General features: G+C 43.4%; 2 protein-coding genes across 4 annotated transcripts; one reads left to right on the top strand and one right to left on the bottom strand.

Annotated features, from left to right (window-relative positions):
* Positions 1 to 419: 419 nt before the first annotated feature.
* cxxc5b (CXXC finger protein 5b) lies at positions 420 to 4,000 on the top strand. Of its 2 annotated transcripts, none has more exons than XM_010898405.4 (3): positions 420 to 999; positions 2,346 to 3,286; positions 3,455 to 4,000. In XM_010898405.4, the coding sequence occupies exons 2-3, from the start codon at positions 2,486 to 2,488 to the stop codon at positions 3,497 to 3,499; spliced, it is 846 nt and encodes a 281-aa protein (XP_010896707.1). In that variant the 5' UTR covers positions 420 to 999; positions 2,346 to 2,485; the 3' UTR covers positions 3,500 to 4,000. The 2 variants fall into 2 exon arrangements, with proteins under 2 accessions (XP_010896707.1, XP_010896706.1); XM_010898404.4 differs by lacking the exon at positions 420 to 999 and adding an exon at positions 1,024 to 1,598.
* Positions 4,001 to 6,842: 2,842 nt separating this feature from the next.
* Positions 6,843 to 15,689, bottom strand: zgc:92242 (uncharacterized protein LOC436899 homolog). Of its 2 annotated transcripts, XM_010898403.5 has the most exons (6): positions 15,535 to 15,689; positions 13,946 to 14,977; positions 12,280 to 12,708; positions 9,040 to 9,275; positions 8,040 to 8,268; positions 6,843 to 7,911 (listed from the first exon to the last, which is right to left on the bottom strand). In XM_010898403.5, exons 3-6 carry the CDS (start codon positions 12,458 to 12,460, stop codon positions 7,760 to 7,762), a joined length of 798 nt encoding a protein of 265 aa, XP_010896705.2. In that variant the 5' UTR covers positions 12,461 to 12,708; positions 13,946 to 14,977; positions 15,535 to 15,689; the 3' UTR covers positions 6,843 to 7,759. The 2 variants fall into 2 exon arrangements, with proteins under 2 accessions (XP_010896705.2, XP_034147513.1); XM_034291622.1 differs by lacking the exon at positions 15,535 to 15,689 and having other exon boundaries at positions 13,946 to 14,985.
* Between the last annotated feature and the right edge of the window lie 1,222 nt (positions 15,690 to 16,911).

The following is a 16,911-nucleotide window of genomic DNA, read 5'->3' as shown; positions in this document are numbered from 1 at the left end:
ATGCAGTAATCTCCGGCTTGGTCCGCTGCATACAGATATTTCTCTGTAATCTTTGAACGTTTTAATTACATTATGTACTATCTACTATGATGAGATCCCCAAACTCTTTGCCATTGCACATTGACAAATGTTATTATAAAATTGTTGCGCTATTTGCCTGCACAGTCTTTCACAGAGTGATGAACCCTTTCCCATCCTCCCTTCTGACAGACCCACCCTCTCTGGAATGATCTTTTAATACCCAATCACGTTACTGAACTGTTGCCAATTGACAATTAGTTGTGTGATATTCCACCAAGTTTAGTTTTGTAAATTTTCTAGTCTTTTGTTGCCTGTCTGAGCTTTTTGGAAATGTGTTGCTGGTATCAAATTCAAAGGGGGCATATCTTTCAAGAAACAATAACATTTCTCAGTGTCTTTGTACTATTTTTTTTTTTATTGAATGTAGGGTTTAAATCAATTGCACCTAATAGCATTCTATTTTTACATGTCGCATAGCATCCCAACTTGGTTGTATATTGTTAAGTTGTCTTAAAGACTTGTTTGTTTAAAGTAAAGTTTTCTTAGTTGCTATGACTCAAGAATGATAACTGTATTTGGTGCTTGATGAATGTCTCAGTGCAAAGAAACTTTGCCAGTGTATTCCATTTTACCCACCAATAGAATACATTATGGATTCTTGCCGCTTGGAGATGCTCTTGGTCCACCAGCAAGCATGAGGATTACTATTAGGCAATCCCCTCTTTCTATTACTGCTGCCCAGACTGGCGGCCACACAGACACACACACAGCCTCACACCACAGCTGGCTGGCTGCCAAACAGGCAGGACTCTCACAAGAGGTGGAGTGGACTCTCCTGCCAACCCCGAGGAGGAAGAGGCTGATGTAGTGTGCCTGTAATGGGCCCCAACCCCCCTCCACCCTCACAATGAGTACCCTGTGGCAGTCCAGCTCCCTCCACATCACATGACATGGGATGGAACACACAATCATTGACCTGTGAGTTGCGGATTCACTTCATTCATGTCAAGAAAAGATTGCTCAAACAGCGTTTTACAAACTCGCACCAAGGATCTACTATATTTGAATGCATGAATAATTAAGGATATTAAAAAGGAACGTTAAATGTTTTTGTCACCTCTCTTTTTGTGTATTTATGTTGCTCGTAATACAGGAATAAAATAGCATATTTTGTATTTTATGACAGATAGTGGTCATGGGGTCATTTTTCTCCGTCTTTTTTTGTCATTTTCTCTGTCAACGAGTCACGACCATATGACTCCAGTTCGCTTTTTGTGTGACGCCCCCCAAATCTATGAAGTGTGTTTGCATGTTCCGCTCAGCGAGTGGCGGGGACGAGGAGGTGGAAATGCAATACAGGAAAGGCGAAGCGAAAGGACCTATGCAGCCACCGAATTGGACAAATGGTTTACATCTCCGTTTTCTGATGTGATCGCCGTAGATAAAGCTTGACCGTGTTCAATAGTTGACAATTCCTTATTTTTTTTCTGTCTACTTTTATTTTTTTCTCCAATATTCGGAAGGCACCGCGGACAAACCACTGGACAGTGGGTCTCTGGTCAGCTCGCATCGCATTGGTAGGTGCACGAATAACGAAGAGCTGAAAATGTGATATTACTCATATATTAAAACGAGATACGGACTATTCATACTTTTGGAGGACTATCCTTCCTTAGATTTACATTATTCGAAAACCCACGTTATCATTTAGTGAGAAAAATAGAGCGAATTTTATTTATCCACTGCGACCGTGTCGTGCGCGCGCGTACCCTGGACTGTCACCCAGTCTAGACAAAAGGTATTTTCTTAGCCTTTTTTAACTCGATGGCATTTAGATGTAGATTGTCCTATATTCTCAACGCTGGCTCACATCACAACTACATAGTCAAATCGAAATGCGCGCTCCAAATTTGACTGGCGCATATGCGCAATAGGCAATTTGTTTGTGGTTTCAATTATTGCATAGATTTGTCCCCTTTGGTACTAAGGTGCAACAACACCCATGCTTGCTCTGCTAACTTATCTTTCGCGCATGTTCACGTTTTTCAATGCATGTACTGTTTGTATGTATGTATAGTTTAGTTTATCAGCCTCAGATGTTTATTTTGTGGACACCTTTCACATGAACTGTATATGAAATACCACTCATGTCTTACATGTAGCACGTTCTCATATAGACCTACTGACTTCGAACAACATCAACAATACACCAATATCTCTAACAAGAACTACTATCACTCTCTCTGCCATCTTTGTCTCCTCTCTGTCTTTCTCCAAATCTCATATATTTTCCCCTTTTCTCTCTTTCTCTTCATCTCTCACAGCAAAGCTCCATAGAGTATAAAGGTGGGAGTGAGGATGATGGGAATATAACAGCTGTCAGAGGGTTGTGATTGGCTAACTGACAGCTGGACTGTTGTCACTGCTCTCACCTTGGCATTATCCCACCCCACCACCACCTAATATGGCAGATACACTGGACATGTCTGGCCCTTCCTCCCCGGAGCAGCAGAGAGCCAATAGGATCCCCAGTGAGCCTTTAAGACGAAGCCTGAAGCGCTCTCACCCCTGCTCTCTCTCCGAGTATCTCACCAACACTAACAGACTAGCCCACCACCATGGTGGTTCCAGCAGCATGGGTATCAGGAGCCTCCTCCACCCCAATGTTGCCCAGCACAGGCCCACCCAGCCCAGGCAGAACAAGCCTCGTCGAGCCCCCTCCTCCAACATAGACCTCTGGGACTCACCCAGTGGGCTTCACCTGGCCCATGCTGCAGAGCTGCTGATGAGGGCGGGGGCCTTGACACTGACCCCCACGCCCAGGGACCAGGGCCCTCTAGGTGGGCTGGGGGCCCGGGAAGCTGTGGGGGACGGGGAGGAGATTGAGGGTGGGTCTGGAGTTGAAGGGGACAGCATGGGTTGTGTGACAGACTTCCTTCCCCTGTTAGGCTGCTCCTGGTTTCCCTTGAACCCAGGCCTGTTTGCTCTGACAGCGGGAGGAGGGGGGTTCCTGACCGGGGGAGGTGGAGGGTCAGTGAGGATGGCTGGGGTTGGGGAAGGGGTGGGAGGGTTGCGAGGCGAAAGCTCATCCCCTGGTGGCGGAGCCGGGAGGAGGAAAAGGAAGCGGTGCGGAGAGTGTGTTCCATGTCGACGGACAGGGAACTGCGAAGAGTGTAGCGCCTGCCGCAACCGCAAGACTGGACACCAGATCTGCAAGTACAGGAAGTGTGAGCAGCTGAAAAAGAAGGCAGCTGCAGGGTTTGAGGTAAGAGGAAGTGGGATCGGTCATTACATTTGAAAAAGCAACGTTCTGTATTTATTACCTGTGTAATGGTTTGTTAATGGATTTAAGGTGTAGATGTGCTTGTACATGAATGTCAATATATTTTTGTTTTGAAATGGCCACTGCCTTTTGACATCTTTCCTCTCACAGAAGATGATGTTGCCATCAGGAGCAGCATTTCCATGGCTGCAATAGCATTCCACCTCTCTTCCAAAGACCTGCCAATCAAATCAGCAGACTCCGCCCATTTGGAAGGTGATCATGGGCATTGGCACTCCGGACATACAAAGAGTCAATTAAGATTAGTTGGATTGGCTTGGCGAATACAGTTCCTTTGACAATCAAAAACATGAAGAAGAAAAAGCGGTCATTCTAATGGATTGAAATACTCTTGAGCCAACATGACCCACCTCATGAAACAGAGTATTGTATATGAAAATGTAATTCCTTTTTATAACAATGTCAACAAAGCATCAGACTTGGACATTTCCCTAGAAGTCAAACCTTTGGCGATAGACAGTTGCCCTGCTTTCCCTATATTTTAAGGGACAGACATGATATGATGTTTATGTTTGTTTTAATACCAGTATTCATGTAAAGGTGATGTCTATAAAGTAGAAGTATTTAAATCGTTAGTGTATAGTAGTTCTTACACCTCAAATGTCTGCCTTTCGAATAAAGAAAACTGCCTGTGTATCTGTATGTTTCGGTGAGTGTATTGTTTCCAGATTCTCTGTATTTCAGGGGATGACTGATCCCTCTCCATTTCCCATGGGGCTTACGTATGTTTCTGTGTGTCTTGGGGGAGGCATGATGGCTGACACCGAGAGGCAGGCCTTATCACTACATTCCAGACACACACGCGCGAGCAAAACAGACACATACAAAATACATGGCACATGACTCACCACACACGGTACATGAACGAGCACACACACTCTCTCATTCCCATTCACACATTGAAAACATTCCCATTTCATTCAGAAGCATGCAGTATGCAGACACCGATTCTCTCCCACACACGGAAGGCCACATAACATTGTGAATGCAGAAAGAGTCCAGCTCTCACAGACCGGGGGGAGGTGGAGGGGGGAGTTGGAGGTTGCCGTGACGATGGATGATAAGATAGGACCTTATTCCTCCACTGCTCGCTCCAGGGGACTGGTGGACGGCGTAACCATGGAAACGGCAGGGCGAGGTGTCACGCTATAATTGGGCCATGGCTGCACTTCCTGTGTGCCTTCAGTCAGGGGATCACAGAGAGCCTGTGTGTGTGTGTGTGTGTGTGTGTGTGTGTGTGTGCGTGTGTGTCCCCTCATGTCCTACAGAAAGTCTTGCCAACTCAGGCAAAAAAGCATCCGGCAGGCACGCTGTTACAATTTTCCTATGAATAAGGAACATGTTCTATTGTGCATTTCTTTCCCTCTCAGACAAAGGGATTTTATATTCCTGAATCTCCGGTTTCCCCTTGTGCCTTTCCAGTGATTTGGAGATTAATCCCCCTTCCCCCGGAAATCTGTGTCACCCGCTGGCCGCGAGGTCTGGTGCCTCCCCAAACGCCTGCAGAGTCTGGCTCTGCTGCCCTGCACGATGGCAGGAGAGAGGGGGAGGGGAGATGGGGAGTGGGGGGAATAATTTAGGAGATGGAGAGACAGCAGGAGATGAAGATAAGAGAGGAGAGGCAAAAAGAGAAAGAAGGGGTCAGACAGCTAGCTTAATAGACAGAGGTGGAGATAGAGGTGGAGGTGGAGTCAGAGATAGAGGTGGCGATAGAGGAGGTGGAGATTGAGCTGGAGGCGGAGATAGAGATGGAAGTGGAGAAAGAGGCAGAGATGGAGGTGTATGAAGGGATATAGAATACAGGCGGACCCTCTGTGTCTGTCCTCTCAAACCACAGTTGGTCTTTGCCATGTTAGCAGCTGCAGCCAGCACTATAACAGAGCATCTCAGTAGAACTAGCTATTGTTCACACTCTTTCATTTGTCCGGATGGTACATGAGTCAAGCTTTACTGAGTTGGCCAAGACTGCAAGTTGTGATGAGGGTGCTCATACAGCCAGATTGACGCTAATCTAACCGTGTGTGTTTGAGTGTGTGTGTGTGTTTGAGTGTGTGTGTGTGTGTGTGAGAGAGAGCGAGCCGGTGCCTGCATGCGTGTTGACGTACACGTGTGCGTAGGTGTGTGTCAGCGTAGGTGTGTGCCAGCGTACGTGTTCGATCTTGGCGCTGTCTCTGTCACCACCCTGCCGCCACTTGCTTATCAAGTTACCTCTGGTCCATTCAGATCCTTTGTTTGGTAGCTGCTGAGATCTTCCCTGTCGTACCGAAGCTTTGAGTTCCATGTGGACAATAACCACTGGAGAGCACTTCACGGGTCAAAACCACTGCTGCCTTCCTCTCATGTTTTTGTATGCAACTTCAGAAAAACAGCTGTAACCCGTCTGATTATTTTAGTCAGACGGGTCGCAGCTGTGTGTGTGTGTGTGTGTGTGTGAGAGAGTGAAAGAGGGATCTATGTGTAATACTACCCCGAAGCGCGGTGCAAGGCAGGTCTGTCTATACCACTCACTATAAATAAAACAACAGAGTACACTCTCTTTGTCCCCCACTTGGAAATCTGGGAGCGTACTTGTCTCCCACCATCCGTATTTAGGCTAAATCTCAGCCACCCCTAGTGATACCTGGGTGAATACTGTGTCATGATATGCAATAAATATGTGGCATATACAGAATTACAAAATCATTATTAAAATACCGAATGCCAGATGGTGGTGCTAGAACAAGTGACTGAAATGTAAACTTGTGAGGTTGTGTCCCTCACCCCATTTGATCCCTCTCCTCAAAAGGAAGAGTCCTTAAGGTCACTGATAGGATCTTCTGCCATTTAAAATGGTGTTAAAAACAGTTAATAAACCAATCTTCAGATCTGATATGCATCTGAATTAAAGATTATATATATCTATGGACAAAGGTCATTCAGCACAATGATTTTCAGAATAGTAGCCTACCTAAAACAAAATGTCCACTACTGGCCAAAAAACATGTAGGTGGGCATGTTATAAGCACAGTAGTTCCTAACCCTTTTCCACCAAGACTCCTTATTTTAAATTCAAAGCTTCCCCATCCCTGAAATCCAACAATGCAAGCAATGGTTAACTGACAGTAATGTTCAGTTGTGTGGTTTAGGACAGCTATAGCATCCATGGTCAAATTTAGTGGGTTTGCATTAAAGGGGTATTGCGTAAAGGGGTATTGAAATATCATATATATAATGAGTAAAAGTGGAATAACAGTGTCTCACAAAATGTATTCACCAGAAATGACTTTGTGTGCATCCTAAAATGTTGAATTTCTCTTGGTCAAATGGAAAAGCTGTACCCTCCTTCTCCTCCACTGATGTCTAAGATATTTGATCAGCTCTCCTGAAACAAAAATGGCAGACATGGACAAACGAAATCCTTCAGTCATTTCCTGGTTCCTTACATTCAGTTCATTTCAATTCAGTTTAGAAAACAAGCACTGAATTGTGAATAGTGAATGGCTTTCTGCCATTTAAATTGCTTTTCAAAAAATTCCAGAAGGTGCTTTAGTAAGTAGGCCAACCAAATGTTTTAGTGAGTATACAGTAGCAAGTGCGCTATAAGGAACTGGTGTTTGTATTCTTCTACAAGGTGGGAGCGTGTTAGGGATATCTCCTTGAAGTCTGCATTATGAATGAGGTTTAATTAACGGAGCCAATTATATGAATTCGATTTTATGTAATTACTCATGACGCCCCTTTTGAAAAAGGTAAAAGACTAAATCAAGCCCAGGGACCCCTCAGGGACCTCAGACGCCCCATTTCCGGGATGTTGGGAATGCAAGTGTCAGGAATTTGCGTTGTAACAACATTTGGTACACAAGTTGCATGTTTTTTCAGAATAGAGTCAAGCATGTTGCACACACATTGTTTATACAGTATGGCCTCTTGAAAAAAATGTACAGGTAGATACAATTTGACTATTCAAAATAGTGTAAACACAGAAGCCTTATGATTAAACTGTTAAAGTACAAGCAACTAAAAACATTTTTACAGTGTACACTTAGGCAATTGAAAATACATTTTGATTTGCAAACGTTCTTAAATATTTCCTCCAACACATGTACAAGTATGATACAATGTGGTAAGTATCTCAATGTCCTTCTTGCGTTAACCATATCTAAACAATTCACGTTGAAGGAGAAGTTGAACTGCATGAGTACAATGCAGACCCCAGGATTCTTCAAGCAGCCATTTCACCAGAACACCTGAATTCCTTCCACTCGGCCATGCTTGTCCACCTTTAACTCTGGTCAGTATGTAGCTCCTATTTCTCCACACCATAACAGAGTGTTTGTCTGTGGATCACCTTCCAGCTGAGCCCTTTAGGTAAGCATGGCGGCCGTGTGCTTTGTAGAACGTAGATGAGCGTTCATGTTATCTGATGGAGGGTTTGGGCACCAGCTGCAAATGGGAGGGTTTGGTTGGCATGGGGGGCTTAGAAACGCAAGAGGATGTGGCGAAGGCTCTCCTGAGCTGGGCCACACGACCCCCGAGTCCAGGGTTTGCCTCCTCGTGATGGACCGCCACTAAAAATATAGAGGGGAATTTTAGTAGAAATCTGTCTGTACAGTCAATGAAGTAAGGTGACATGTTATTTCAGACCAACGTGCTCATGCATACAACAACAGATTGCCACTGTCTCTTCCTCTCTCACCTCCTCTTCCCCGTGGGTTGGCCCTTTCCATGACTGACAGCTGCGGTTGGGACTGAGGCAGGTTGCTGCTGTTGCTGTGGCGATGGGGACTGTAGTGAAGGACCCAATCCTTGTCTGTGCTGTTGCCTGACTCACTGTCACTGCTGTCCTCCGCTGGGACCCTGGGTTCATCCTCAGCACTGCCTGAATCTGGTTCCTCTTCAGATTCCTTAGAGCCATCGGAGTCATTCTGGAAAGGGATGGAAAGTTGGTTGTCATTTCCTTCTGTTATTGTTTCTCTCAGTGTCAGTGTCTATGCCTCGTATAAATGCACATGCACACAAATACACTAAACTCTCTTATTTGGACAATGACATTTTGTTTTCAACTCTGTATTTCAGCACTTTGGAAAATGAATGATACATTGTCTATGGCTTTGAAGTCCGGTCTTTCAGCAGTAATTGGAGGGTATTTTAATCCATATGACATTAACCATTTAGAAGAATTATACATAGTTCCCTCATTTTACAATGCGAAAAAGTGTTTGAAAAACAAATATTTGGTTGCACACACTTTGCAGGCAATGAATGCCTGGCATCTGTGACCCAAAGACAACCCCAGATGTTGGTCATCTTCTCCGGTGAGTCTTATCACGTTTGAATGGCAGCTGTCTTCAGTTCCTGTTTGTTTCTCTGTCTTTTGCCTTTGGTCTTGTCTTCATCAAGTCAGAGGCATGCATGAATGTATTTAGAAGGGTTTTACTGGCCGGTTCATCCCCCTGCTGCAGTCAGCAGTTCCATCATCAATGAAGACAGGTCAGCCATTTCCAGTGGCATGAATGTGTGCCCAAAACATAACACCATTTGACAATGTACAAAACAGGCTGTCATTTCTAAATGGTTTGAGAAATATCAAGTGAAGTTGACAGTCTGCGCTTTAAAACGCTCAGTCATTTTATAATTTTAAATTCAACATGCTGGAGTACAGAGCTGAAACCAAAGTTCACTGCGTTATCACTTACACTGAGTTGCATTCGCATGGAAGGTTGAGATCTGGGTTGGTGGTTGTCGCTGTCGGTCAGTAGCGATACCTTATGGATATCATCCACTAGGTTGTTCAGGTCTCTGTTCTGGAGTCTGCTGTTGGTATGGATGTTCTGGAGGAGTTTGGAGGATCTGAATTCATCCACCTCTCCGATGATGCTCACGCTCACATCCCCATCGCGACCCAATTGCCAACGCACAGTTTTACTGAGTCCTGATGGAGCAAAGAAACAACACAATCATGGCACAGAGGAATCACCATATAATCTATGGTGAGCTTTGGTTGTTATAGAGATATTGCCCAACAGATGGTGCTGTTGTCTTAACTGTGAACAAACAAATTAGTATGAATAGGACCTGGAGCCATACATTTACAGAGACTAACTTTTAGAGCCGGAACCATGTTAGCACCTTTGAGTATTCTATTTATCCATTCATAATTGGAATTTGAAATCTTGTTAATTCATAATTCCCTACAGACATGTAATTCATAACCTTCTGTGAACTGCCATACTGTGAATAGTATGGCATTCATTCTACATAAGCAAGAAGGTACAAGGGTGTGTGGTATTTGGCCAATATACCACAGCTTAAAACAGCATCATGGATTGCCTGGGTACAGCACATAGCACAAACGTCTGACATTTCTTACGGGGATTTTAAACACATTACCAAAGCAGTTAGTTAGTTATGGCCATTGTATACAGTCTCATGTTCCATGGCTTTCAGACAGTATTCAGGATTCAGTATTCAGGATTTGAACAACATGTTTATAAATATCTACATATAAAATGAATACAAAAAGCTTAGAAACATTGTACAACTTCACATGTATAATGGATGCCAGGAATTGTTGTGCAGTCCATGGTAATACAAAATGTTCATTCAAATGATGCTAACTGATGTATCTCATGCAGTGGAAATGCAATTATTGTAATCTGAGTAATGTCAGGTTCAACAAATCACAGCTAATATTGATGGGTAGGTACACATCAGTGTATTTACTCTAAATTCAACAATACAAAGACAATGAACCAATTTGTGAGACCTGCATGTTGCTGGATTCTACAGGATTAGCACTGACTGTAAAGCAGCTATGCTATGTTTTCATGGAGTATTTTGCAGAAACTTATTGCAATCATGTACATTTACTTTGATAGCAAAATATTTTTGCTGCTACCATTAACTTGCTGTCATACTGAACGTGGAAGCTGTTATGTCATTGGATAGTGGTGCATAGAGCTATGGGATGTTAGAATTGATTTAGCCATAACAATTTGGATCAAGACCATTTCGTAAACAGCAATTTCCTACTCTTTCCACATAATCTCAGTTGGAATGAGGTCTAGGCTTTGACTGGGCCACTTTAGGACATTGACCTTTTTGTTTTTAAGACCACTCCAGTGTGGGTTTGGCTGTATGTTTGAGGTTATTGTCCAGCTGGAAGAGGAATTTTCCCATCCTCCCAAGTCCCAGGTCTCTTGTAGACTTCAGGCGGGCTTCATGTAAAACACCTTAATTGCACCAAGGTGACGCCATTCAAATAATTACATGACTTCTAAAATTACATGACAGTTGGTTGCACCACAGCTCATTCAGGTGTATCATAGCAAAGCACATGAAATATATACACAATAATTGATATTCCGTTTCATATCTGTAGTTAATTTAAACTACTTATTGAAGTTATGGAATTTTCTGTAGTGATCAGTGGCAAAAACTCTTGATTAAATCCAATTTGATTTAATATTGAAATCCAGTTTGGGTGGATTCCCAGTTGGAGCCAGCATTGTATAGACTTTTAGTTCCTGCGTTTACTTCCTGCTTTGTTCATATGAGTATCTTGCAAGAAGCAACGTTTCAAATCAACTCAAATTATGTCACATGCTTTGCTTACAACTACTTACAAAAATGCCAATGAACTAAAAGGACAAACAATATATGTCCAGTGGTACTAAAAACAACAGCCACGATTAAATCCAACATTTTATGAACATTCATTTAGTTATTTACTGGGAGCGCCAGATTAGGATACTTTGCCTTTTTTCACCATTTACAGGAGCTGAAATGTCACCAGTTGTGTGACATTTCAGAGCGGTACCTTGCTGCTACATACTACCATGCTGTAGAAGAGTTTAGGCCTAGAGGCTGAAGTGCATGATGTTTACAACACAACACTACTGGATCTTTTGGGTCAGTTTGCCACGGATTTCAAGAGAAGAGATAGCATTAGCCTTTCCTACTCAGGTGATGCCGACACGCACACAAACGTTGGTGACATGCAGAGCACAGATCGTTAGGACAAAGGTGTAATGTGATATTGGGGGCTAAAAGAGCCTAGCCACACCAAACTATAGGGCTCACTCAATTCAATTCACTGCTATTCAATCTGTCTGGCACCCACACAGGCATTTGGAATGACTCAATCGCTGATGTTGTGTTTCTGATGATGGAGCTGTTATGAAAGGTCTGAGTACACCCCAGTATATGGTTCTATTAGAATTAATGGAGGGCACAGGTCACATTCTATTGTATGTCCCATAAGAAGAACTAGGAGAGAGAATAAGAGAGAATGCTGGGTTGAACTCATATACACGGTTCTATTAGCCTGTCACCCAAAATTAGGGAGAGAAATAGAATGGCTAAAGAGAGAGATATAGAGATGGGGATGGAATGGGAACGATGTGGCTTTGTGAGTGGGGGAGGTTGGCCTGAGCTGAAGGCCTCTCTTTGTAGATAGGAGTGTGGTTCCAGGGTTGCGTTTCTCATATATAATAGTCAGAAGAGTGCTCATTACTCAATGCCTCTCTATCAGCAATTCTCTTCTTCTCATTCTTTTCCTCTCAACCCCCTCCTTCTTTCTATCGCAGTTTTTTTTACATGTCAAGTGTGTTCCTCGTTCCCTGGCCTGTACAGCCTTTTGGTGCGTGTGCGATCTGTGGGCGGAACATTCTGTTCATTCAGAGGAGAGGACAGCTAAAACACAAGTTAGCAAACGGGCGCTATCATTTCTCCAATGCAGTTAGCGTGACACAAGAAGGGTGTTCTACAGGATGTTCTAGTTTACTGTCCAGTTCTCTTCATTGATTTTGCACTCTGTACATTCTGCCTTTACTATTAAGGACAGAGGTGTGTGTGTGTGAGTGTGTGTTTGTGTGATAGAGACAATGGGATTTTTTTCTGAATCTATTTCTGCACCTTGTGTGTGTATATTGTACCTTTCTTAGACCTGGTGTGTTCCCTGGTTCTCCCCTCTCTCTCGTCCTTCTCCTCCCTCTCTGTCCAGCGGCGGACTTGCTCCTGTCTCATCTTCAGGAACAGAATTCTCCTCTGGTCTTCACTCAGGGCCTCCAGAACTTCTGGGTCCACCCACATCTCCTGCAGGATCTGAGCCAGCATACTGTCTGATCCTAGATGAACCACTTTCCTCTGGCAAAGTTGGCTTGTGTACAATTCTGGTGCCGACCTGCTTCAACAAGGAGACCTACGTTTGGTGAATCTGGTTCAGTCCAATCCCAAATGGAAAAAACGCGCTGAAGAGTTCTCTTCCGACTTCTCTTCCGACTTCTCTTCCGACTTCTCTTCCGACTTCTCTTCCGACTTCTCAGATGTTCCCTCTCTTAGGCTCCTGACACTGGGTTCAAGTGCTATACAGCAGGAGAAAATGTTTCATAGAATTAAATGGTTGGTCTTTCTCTCCTTCTCCCTGTCCAATAACCCAATTGTCCCAAACAACACAAAGCCACAATGGAAACTCTGTGTTGATTCATGTCACGTGTCATTTTTTTCTAGGTGCATGTTTGTGATAGTGTCCACTCCCTTCTACCCCCACACAGAGAGCGGCCTTTTGGCTTTCAACCATTCAAAGGTAAACAGAGACCAGCTCAGCTTAGATGCTGGCCTGGGTAGCAGAAACGCTCTTTGAGTCAACAGAGAAAGGATGGCATAGACAAACACAGAAACCTGGCATTATGTCCATCATTTGTATTTAGAAAAGGGGAAACAGAAAGACAGCTGGTACTGTTTTCATTATTAGGGGTGGGCATAGGACCTAGCTATCTTTCTTGCCCAGAGCTGAAAAGTGGAGGAGATAAGAAGCATCTTTAGTTCAGCACTATTTCCTTAAATGCATGGTCATCTAACCTCACCCCAATTACTCTTAAATAAAGTCTAGTAGTGTTTTGGGAACACTAGTCAGCACGTGACTGAGATAACATTGGTGTCTCTCTTTGCATATGACTCAACACAGAGGGCCAGACTACTGACTCAGACACCTATTGTACATTCACACAGTCAGAGGATTTCAATGGAGGCCCAACAGTTACACAAAAAACACGAACAACAACAGGTTCTACCAGTGCCACCACCATGATCCAGTGCAGTACATTCACAGGACTCTATCTCTGGTATTGACTACTATAGCATATTGCAGCCAAGGCAACCATAACTCCTTTATGTCATAATAAGGAGGCGATCATACATTGGTTCAAAACATTCAAACCGGCCCTGGTCAGTGCAAGGACAGATGAGAACAGATGCCTGTAACTGACCAGAAACACAGACACACTGTGGGGAGTCTTCATTTAGTGCCAACATGCCAACAGGGTTTACCACAGTCACCGTTTAGATGTGGACAAAGAAAGAGCAGGGACAAAAAGAGGGAGAAAGGAAATGCAAGTTGCCTACTAATGAGAGGTGTTCAAAAAGTCCTTAGTGGAGTTTAAATTAGAGTCTGTTTTACTGTGACCGACGGAGGCTCACAGAGACGCCGTTGTGAGAGTCAGATGAACACGGGGAAAGAACAATGACCCGACGTGACAGAGTGAAGAGAGAAAGAAGGAGAACAGAGGAGAAGACCGGAGAAAGCCGGTGTACTTTACTTACTGTGACAGCTCCTGTAGCAATATGGAGCCCGGTCCCCGTATGTCTTATTACTGTCCTGTTGCTGTGTAACGTGTGTGTGTGTGAGTGTGTGTAGAGCCGTAGTCTGTGAAGCAGAGTTGGGACGTCAGCTATAATGATCCTCTGCTTTTGTACTGACTATGTGGCTGGGGATGTGAGTGGGCTGCAGGGACAAAACATTCTCTCCCTCTCTCTCTTTATCGCTCTTGTTTCCTCCCTCCCTCTCTCCCTCCCTTTCTTTCTCTCTTTTTCTTTCTCTACCTCTCTGTCTCTCTTCCTCTCTCTTCACTTTCTCCCGCCTTTCACTGAATTCTTAAGTGGAATATAACTGATGCTGTCAGGCAGGAAGTAGGATATGATTCCCATACTTACTGGCAAAAGGCGATAACAGGTCCATGACATGTATGGACAAACATGATCACATGACCAGTTATCCTGAGATGGCTGACCCAATCTACACAGACTGATCCGTGTCTGGGCCTGGTCCAGGCTGTCTATATAATACTACTAAGACTACTGTATCTTTACACTGTCTGTTCAGTTCTAACCTTTTACCCAATTACTGGCTAAATATTTGCTCTGACTGGTCAGAAGGCTATCTATTGGGAAAAGATCAGATTTAGGCTGTCTGTGTAAACCCAGCCTGTGAGGTATTCTAAAGACGTCAGGGTAACTGTTGGATCATGTCTGGGTCATGGGTTATCATCAGCACTGTAACGTCTGCTTCCTGGTGTCACAGTCTCAATGCTTCCTGTAAATACATGGTTAAGGCAGTACATGAACATGGGAAGAGCATTTTAAGTATATAACTAACTAAGTGCCATAAAAATGTCTTTGATTTAAAAGATATAGGAAGAGGAAATACAATATTGAATCTAGTTTGTTCAAATTTAATTGATGTGAAAAACGAATACTAATATTTCCCCTGGTTTTTCTTCGCTCTATATTGTGGCAGCAAGGTGAAGGTTATCTTCCAGTTTCGGTCCAGTCATGAAAGGTTTTATCAAGGTTGACCTGGGGAAAACATTGAGTTGCACCATCAACTAGGAGTTATGGGGGAAACCCAAACACATTTGTCATATAGCAGCCAGCACAGCTTGGAACTTTTCCCAGGGTTATCAGATAAAGATGTGTACTTTATTACTGCATTTAAACAGGCCTGTCTGTGTGTCTGTGATTGTATGTGCGACTGTGTCTTTCCACACGTGTGCTTCTTCACGCTCATTTGTATACACTTACCTTTCAGTACCAAGTACAATGTCCCTGCCAGAAAATAACCTTTTTAATTATTTAAAGCACTATATAAGCAATCACAGTCAAGTACTAACTAGTACCATGCTTCTAACTAGTATTGGGGACGTTTCCTAGTCAACTGCTACGTCACTTCACAGTGTATCCCCTTATAACAACACTAAAGGTCCTCTTAAGAAAAATACAGATTCCAATTAATGAAAGATACTTAATCCCTGTATCAAATACTCCAATCTGTTTAATCTGTGAACCAGTGACTTTGGAGATATACAAATGTTACATTGAATGTGTCACTTAACATATTAAACACAAGCACTTACCTACTACGCCTATTTTTGTATTGTACTTTTGCCAACAGAGTAGTTTCATTTAATTCCTAGTTAATAGTTGTACCACCATGTGGATTCAAAAGTAATTAACAACTGAAAATATCGGCTGGATTTCAAATGTTTTAATTCTCCCCGAGCCCCAGCTAAATGCAGTTAATAACTGGATGTCCAACAGTGCGACTATCTCCTGTGGTGCTTTGTGACGTGGTAGCAGTGAAATGCCTGCTGCAGATCGCTGTACAACCATAACACATTTCTGGCATCCTCTGCTGGTCAAAATAGCTCACTGTAAATGTCACCGATGGCCTTTGGGTTTCCTTGCATCAGAAGAGAAACATATTAAGAGAGTGTATTCAGAGAGTTTAACATATTCTTCCATCAGGCTAAACGTGTAGGGTGAATATGACCATTAAAGCAGTGACATTTGACTGTACGATTCTGTAGGATGCTGTGTCATGTGGGTTTTGGGGCTGGACATAGACTGATCTGACAACAAGGAGCAGATTCTACTTTTATTTTTCACTGCAACACAAAGTAGGATAGAGACAGACAGACTAATGAAATATACTCTCTGAATTATAGGGGACCAAACTACAGTCTCCAAAGTGCATCTGGGTGCCACTAGAGCCCTGTCAACACAACATCATGAAGAGGATTTTCATGACAAGACTTCCTACCGCTATGACTGTAACCATGACAGCTCAAATGTCTAGAGGGGCACTGTTCATTAATCTATTTAGTGCACTACTTTGGGGCTCTGGTCAAAAGCAGTGCATTATGGGGGGAATATGGAGCCATTTAGGATGCATACAGAAGCTTGTAATTAGGCAGTCAACCCATTACTGAACTATCATCAAAATCTTTTTTTCTTTTGACCAATCACGTCTTACCTTTTATGATCAGATCTTTGTCAGAGCTGATGTGATTGATTGGTGAACAAGATCGCAATATGTCTTCCCTGGCAGCTCAGTACACAGGGTAGATGGCAGCTCGTTATGTCTCAGTAACAGACAGACTAGCAATCTACTAGTGCCAAAATATCAAATTGTGCAGAGATATCACTACATATAAAAACACTTTGGTGGACAATGGCGCATGCTGTGGATCACAGCAGGGCTGTGAAAGCAAGCAAAGTCCCATGTATCATATCAGCATCTGGGTGTCAGTCAGAACTGCTGGGTATCTAGTACTGAAGAGACCTGAGGGACAGGTATCATCCAGCTGATTGGCATGGTAACTCATTTGCATATGGCATCGCCGTGCTGAGTCAGGGCAGGTGGTTGTGACAGAGAGATGTGGGAGCTAATCCCCATGTCAGTATTTCAACTACACCACAGACACTACTGCCACAACCAACGTTGTTCTGAT

Source organism: Esox lucius, chromosome 4 (genome assembly GCF_011004845.1).
Source record: "Esox lucius isolate fEsoLuc1 chromosome 4, fEsoLuc1.pri, whole genome shotgun sequence".
NCBI classification, from domain to species: Eukaryota; Metazoa; Chordata; class Actinopteri; order Esociformes; family Esocidae; genus Esox; species Esox lucius.
Note: the sequence above shows the minus strand (reverse complement) of the source record. Positions and strands in the feature narration are given on the sequence as shown.

What these genes read in the sequence shown, in the direction of transcription:
- cxxc5b (XM_010898405.4), top strand. Translation starts at nt 2,486, where the DNA reads ATGGCAGATACACTGGACATGTCTGGCCCTTCCTCCCCGGAGCAGCAG. An exon ending in AGGCAGCTGCAGGGTTTGAG is followed by an intron (nt 3,287 to 3,454) that starts GTAAGAGGAAGT and finishes TTCCTCTCACAG; the next exon opens with AAGATGATGTTGCCATCAGG.
- zgc:92242 (XM_010898403.5), bottom strand. Translation starts at nt 12,460, where the DNA reads ATGCTGGCTCAGATCCTGCAGGAGATGTGGGTGGACCCAGAAGTTCTG. An exon ending in ACACACCAGGTCTAAGAAAG is followed by an intron (nt 9,276 to 12,279) that starts GTACAATATACA and finishes TTGCTCCATCAG; the next exon opens with GACTCAGTAAAACTGTGCGT. An exon ending in CCATGCGAATGCAACTCAGT is followed by an intron (nt 8,269 to 9,039) that starts GTAAGTGATAAC and finishes ATCCCTTTCCAG; the next exon opens with AATGACTCCGATGGCTCTAA.